This window comes from Chanos chanos, chromosome 9 (assembly GCF_902362185.1).
Source record: "Chanos chanos chromosome 9, fChaCha1.1, whole genome shotgun sequence".
Lineage (NCBI taxonomy): Eukaryota > Metazoa > Chordata > Actinopteri > Gonorynchiformes > Chanidae > Chanos > Chanos chanos.
In genome coordinates this window covers 4,737,245-4,743,707 of record NC_044503.1, presented here as the reverse complement: position 1 = coordinate 4,743,707, position 6,463 = coordinate 4,737,245, and the positions used below count along the sequence as shown (strand labels likewise).

At 42.1% G+C, this 6,463-nt stretch overlaps 1 protein-coding gene across 1 annotated transcript in view; it reads left to right on the top strand.

Annotated features, from left to right (window-relative positions):
* Positions 1 to 6,111, top strand: part of creb3l3a (cAMP responsive element binding protein 3-like 3a) — a 7,486-nt gene extending 1,375 nt beyond the window's left edge. Inside the window, exons 4-10 of the mRNA XM_030783995.1 lie at positions 619 to 752; positions 1,205 to 1,315; positions 1,450 to 1,556; positions 2,384 to 2,452; positions 2,591 to 2,675; positions 3,283 to 3,379; positions 4,510 to 6,111. Coding sequence (XP_030639855.1) covers positions 619 to 752; positions 1,205 to 1,315; positions 1,450 to 1,556; positions 2,384 to 2,452; positions 2,591 to 2,675; positions 3,283 to 3,379; positions 4,510 to 4,820 — 914 coding nt within the window. The 3' untranslated portion in view covers positions 4,821 to 6,111. The remainder of the gene's footprint in view (positions 1 to 618; positions 753 to 1,204; positions 1,316 to 1,449; positions 1,557 to 2,383; positions 2,453 to 2,590; positions 2,676 to 3,282; positions 3,380 to 4,509) is intronic.
* The last annotated feature ends 352 nt before the right edge of the window (positions 6,112 to 6,463 follow it).

Sequence of the window (6,463 nt, the reverse complement as noted above, 5' to 3'; positions counted from 1 at the left end):
AGAGTTTAAATCCAAAAATCTGTCTGTACGTGGAGCTGACATGCTCTTAAAACCCCTGTCTTCGAACAACACATAAACACCGTGTTTGTGCTCTGACGTTATAATAAGTAACCAGTTTTATTGATATTCCACTTTGTAACATTCGGAAATTTTGGAGATTAAGAGTTGATGTATTCATGCATTTCATTATGTTGTTACCATGCTGGACATAAGACACTGACATGAAGATTTAAGCAAAACTTTACACAGAAATCTACTCAACATTCAACAACTGTGACAGTATCACTAGACTATATTTGTTTATTAGATTCTGATGTGACAACATCTTTTGCCATAGAGATAGCCGTTTAACAATTCAACTCAATTTTAGAACCGCAGATAAGATCATTCTTAGAAATTAATGTCACATTTTGTAAAGCTTTTCTTTATTGTAAAGTGTTACGGGTGAGAGGCTTTTAATATCAGGATCCTGTCATTTTTTAATTTTTTCTTTTTTTTTTTTTATAAATGTATTATTTTGGGTTTATCTGTGTAATTCAATGCCAGTCATTCATATCCTGCATGTATTGACACAAAGTAATGAGCTGCTGCTAAAAACGGAATTATCTGTGGCTGCAGATGGCTGGGAGTCTGGCTTTTTCCCAGCCAAGACAGGCAGGCTCCAGGGCCCATCTGATGCACGTGCCACCCGGCCGTCAGCAGAATTCCCCCTCACCGTGAAGGACCTGCTGCTCGCCGGCACGCAAGAAACCGTGAGTGTACGCTCTGTGTGTGTGTGTGTGTGTGTGAGCACGAGTGTATGAAAGATAGAGAATGTGTGTGTGTGTGTGTGTGTGTGTGTGAGTGTATGAAAGAGAGAGAATGTGTGTGTGTGTGTGTGTGTGTGTGTGTGTATCTGTGTGAGTGAGTGTGTGTGTGAGAGAGAGAGAATCTGTGTTTGTATTTGTGAGAGAGAATATGTGAGCACAGGTGTTTGCAGGGGAATGTATGTGTGTATAAGTATGTGTGTGTGTGTGTGTGTGTGTGTGTGTGAGAAAGAGAGAGAGAGAGAGGGAATGCTAGTGTGTGGGGATGATAAACCACAGATTAACCCACAGGGGAGACAAATGCACACACACACACACACACACACACACACACACGCATGCACAGGTAGTCACAGATTCATTTCATTCATATATTAAAATTCAAGTCTCTTTATTAGCCCCAGCAGGTATCTCAGCAGAACTACCAGGAGCTCATCCTCAATGAAGATGAAAAGAAACTATTGGCCAAGGAAGGGGTGACATTACCCACCCAGCTGCCCCTCACTAAGGTACCAGCTTGTTAATTATTTTGGCTGTGGAGGGAGCGGTCATTCTGTGTTTCTTCCACGGTGACACACACACACACACAACACTTTTTTCCCTCTCCCCATCCTCTCTGACCTTCAAAATATCTCTTTATCAGTACGAGGAGAGAGTTCTGAAGAAGATTCGTAGAAAGATCCGGAACAAGCAGTCAGCCCAGGAGAGCAGGAAAAAGAAGAAAGAGTATATCGACGGACTGGAGAGCAGGTGAGGCCTGAAAAAAACAAAGAAAACAACCCCCCCCCCCCCCAAAACGCAAAAAAATACACAATACTGAGAAATGGCGTCATCGGAACCGTTAATCAGCGTGAAGTTATGAATTATTCAGGCGAAAGAGGATTTCGAGTAGACTTCGGACAGATCAGTTGTGGACTGCGAGGAAAAAACAGACAAGATCAAAAGGCAAAAAGAGAGGCACTCATTATGCAGTTTCAATTTGGCATTGTTTTGCTTTTTTTGTGGAAAATTTTATCAAGTTTGGAGCTAGCTTTTACTGGATTTGAGTGCAACTGAAAGCACTCAATACAAACAAACAAACAAAATCCATCAGAAAATCCATTTATAGGATTCGAGTGTATATTAACTGCAGCTGATAAGCATTGCGTCCACTAAAAGCACTCTCTCGTGGTGCGGACATGTCCCCTCCATCCTGGGTTCAGGGTTCGAATCCCGGTCAGGGTAGCACTTGCTGACCCTTACTGGGAGACCATAGAGGGGGCATTCAACCTGGGTCCCTCTTGCATAACAGAGGATGTTGGCGATGTGGCACCTCTTTAGTGTATAATCAGAGCAAAGCAATTAGAGCTCTCTGTCGTATGGGTTAGGGTTAGTTAAGGAGTTATCTGACGATACCATGCAACTTTTAAAACTGAAAAAAAGTAGTCATTTGCTTCTCGCACAAAGAACAAAGCATGCGTTATTACCTTTTTTTTTTTTTTAAACTGTGAGTAAAATCGTTTGATTTCAACTTGGACTGAACATTTCTTTTCATCTGGGAGATTTAATGTTTTTTTTTTTCCTTTCATCTTGCACAGGATGGCAGCTTGCAGTGCTCAGAACCAGGAGCTGCAGAGAAAAGTCTTCCAGCTGGAGAAATGTAACATGTCAGTGGAAGACTGAGTCACAGGGCCTCAGGATTTTTTCTCTCTCTCTGTCTTGTTTTCTTTTTTCTTTTTTAATGGGGGAGCATCTCTAGGTTCAGCTGTTGTCTTGGATAACTTCTCCATCTCTTTGTGTCACAGGTCCCTGATAGAGCAGCTGCGTAGGCTGCAGGCGCTGGTCATGAACGGATCTAATAAACCAGCCCAGACCGGAACCTGCATTCTGGTGAGACAGATACAGAAAATAGGAAAGAAAGATAAAACATGTATCCACATGCACACAAACAAACAACGACACAGAGACAGACTCACACACACACACACACACCAACACACACACCTTATCACTTTCCCTCTCTCTCCGTCTGTCTCTCTCTTGCAGACACACACACACACACACACACACACTTTATCACTCTCTCTCTCTCTCTCTCTCTCTCACACACACACACACACACACAGTCTGTCTCCATCTCTGTGTCTCTGCCCCCCCCCCCCACACTTTATCACTCTCTCACTCTCTCTCTCTCTCTCTCAGACACACACATACACACACACACACACACACACACACACGCACAAACTGACACTTTCCGTCCTCACACACACTTTCTGTCCTCTGCTCTCTCTCTGTCTCTTTCTGTCTCTCTCTCTGTCTCTCTCTCTCTCCATCACATGCATACAGACACAGAGAGTGCATTGGTGACCAAGCAGAGAGCCTGTAGGTTACACGTTTTCTGGGAGTAGCTGTTCATTTGGACATCGATTGCGCGCCGTTGGCGCTCGGAGCCACCGAGTGTGAATCATTTATCCCTTTATTTTCCCTCCCTCAGGTGCTTCTCCTGTCTTTCTCTCTCATCCTCCTCCCTAACCTCAAGCCCTTCTCCGAGAGCAAGGTCAGCCGAGAAGGAGACTTCGCCCCTGTACGAGGTAAGCGCGCACCCCCCCCCCCCCGCATCCCCCCTCCCCCGCCCAAGCCTCCCCTCTCTCCTGCTTTGCGGCCGGGATTCTTTGCGCAATGGGGAAAAACCCATTAAAGCCTCGCACGCCGTGGTCAAAACCCCCCCCCCCCCCCCCCCCCCCCACGGGACCTCGCTCGCCAACTGCGCGCTTTGAGGTTCAACCCGCTGAAAACGCACAAGTGTTGGCTGCTCTAACGTTGACATGAGCACGCTTTTAAGCTGACTCCCCGTAAGCATTTTCAAGACGCTCTATGACAGTTGTTGGAAGAAAAAATTTAAGGGAGAAATGAGGTTTTTTTTTTTTTTTTCGTGTTTTGTTTTGTTTTGTTTTTTTTTTTCCAAGACTTTAAACAGTTTCATTTCAGGTCAGGGATTTTAGAGCAGTGAAGCGTAGCAAAGCCACAATTTGTTCTCATCAACGCCGCTGTCAACCTTTTTTTTATTTTTCTTCTTCTTCTTTTTCGTTGTTAAGGGAATCAATTCTTTGCTGTACTTAGGAGATAACGTGACACAAGGTCATCTTAAAACTTTTCATCGTCTCTTTTTTTGGTAGCACTGAGATTGAATTGAATTTCAACACATGCTGTTCTTTCTATGCTCAAATGGTGTCAACTTTTCAGTCAGAAATGCATCAGAATTGTCTTTGAACTGGCTGTCAGTCAATATCGAATCGATGTGTTTTTCAGCACGTAATAGATTTTCTCTCGTGTAGTATTGCTTGATGTCTTTTTTTTTTTAAATGAAAATAAACACATTTCATTTGTGTGCTACACAAAACCCTAGTATCAGTTGAGGAAATTCATAAAACGTTCTCCCACACATTACTAGATATTGAAGAAAATGGGGACAGCACGGTTTTAAAATCTTTTAGCATGGGGATTTTACCCCCGGCTGTGCCTCTCAAAGGACTCACACTCTGTCTCTCTCTATATCACCTTCTCTGCCTCTTTTCTCTCCTATTCTCTCTCTCTCTCTCTCTCTCTGTCTGTGTCTCCACATCTCTCTCTCTCTCTGACTTTCTCTCTCTCTCTCCATCTGTGTGTGTCTCCACATCTCTCTCTCTCTCTCTCACTGTCTTTTTCTCTCTTTTTCCTCCAGTTCAGTCAAGGTCTCTGCACAACCTGCAGTTTTCGCGAGTTCTGCACTCTTTCGAAGAGCCTCACCCAGGGGCAGAGGAACCCGAGGCCCCGCCGCAGTTTTCTGCCGAGAAAGAGATGAGAGAGATAGCGTCTCTGCTGGGAAAACTGCACAGGGGACAGGGGCTCTCCGACTACGACCCCGACCCTCTCAACGCCAGCCTGCACCAGCACGCTCATCACCACGGCGACCCCATCACAGGTCACGTTGCCACGGTGACCCTGACCTCCCGGCGAGGAGCGCAGCTTCGCCCCCACGCAGACGACATGTGACGGAGGGCGGTCAAAAGCGGGATTTAAAAAAACGGGAATTTTTCCAAAAAAAAAAAAAATACCTGATGCAGCTTTTCTAAAGATGAAATCCACACCAGCAAAGGGCTGTTTTTCTTTATTTAATCAGGGGAAAGAAATTGAATTTTTTTTTTTTATTATTATTTTCCTAAAATGTGTCTATGTTCACTATTATGTACATGCAGTTTTTGAATGTTGTTTGAGTTTAATGCAACTAAATTAATGCAAGCTAAAACAAAAAAAAAACAAAAAAAAAAAAGCTTGTTTTTGCACGTATGGACCAGACCTCGGTTAAAAAAAATTGTTTGAACTATTTGAGTGACTGGGCCTGTTCCCAGAAGGCTTAGCGTCTTCTATCTTGTGTCATTTTCTGCTGAGGTTATGCAAAACCGAACAGGACAGATATGACAAGAATATATTGCAGTCTTTATGAAAACTGTCATTTATCCTGTCAATTAAGAGAAAATGCCACAAGGTAAGGGAGCACGCAAATCAAATTCCTCTCGTACTCAACTGATTCCAGTCTCGTTCTTAACAACGCTTGTCATGTTCTCCTTTATCGTGTTTAAATTCAGCGCAATTATCGGAGGGGGAAAAAAAATCTTCAAGAGATTGCCTTCAGAATATGTTGTTCTAGCCATATCTTCCCTTTTTCTCAGATTTCCCCCAAGGTCTGCAGCTTCTGGTCCTTAAAACACAAGCAAACAAAAATATAAATCCTGTATACTTACCTGGTACACACCTTCTGGAATAGTCCTACCTACCTAAGTGTTCCGAGGTGGTTGGTCCTTACCGCTCGTTCATTCACTTGTTCAGTCATTCACTTTAGCATCTTAGATATTTCTCTTAATCTTTCAATCTTATTAAATAATGACTTAAATTACATTTTGGCATTGCAAAATACAATCAAACTGTGAACATTAACATCTAGTAACACGTATGTGTGTGTGTGTTTGTGTGTTTGTGTGTGTGTGTGTGTGTGTGTGTGTGTGTACTGTGACAAGTAAGGGAAAAAAAAATCAGAGAAGATTAAAATTTCTGTTTCAGGCAATCAATATCATTGATGTAAAACATCACAAAATCAGAATGCAAAACTTTTTTTTTTGTAGGGTAATACTTAAACAAATATTTACACATTTGTCCTGGAAGTTGCTTTTGATAAAAGTAAAATGTGAAATGAATACATGTAAATGTAAATGAACGTTATCTGTGGGATATTGTAAAATGTTCTGTATGAGCAGGTGCGTGGAGATAATAAAAAAAAAATGGACTATATACAGCTTTTTTTTTTCAATCCTAGATAAACGTAGGGTTCTTACGTTATAAAAAAAAGTTTGAAAGCGGCTAACCTCTGGTCTACTTCACTGCACACAGCTCGTGCATTTGATTGATGACTGTCATAGTAACCAGCTCAGACATATTGTATCATCTACACAGGAAAGCTGCTTGGGTGAAGGAAAGTAAAGGCTAAACTCCATCTTTACCCCTGACGATTACAATGTTAATAATAATAATAATGATAATAATAATAATAGCAACAATAATAATAATAAAACATATTTAAACTTAAAGTCTTACAACAGCATATATGTCTCAGTTAAGAACGTTTTAATTAGAATTAGGGA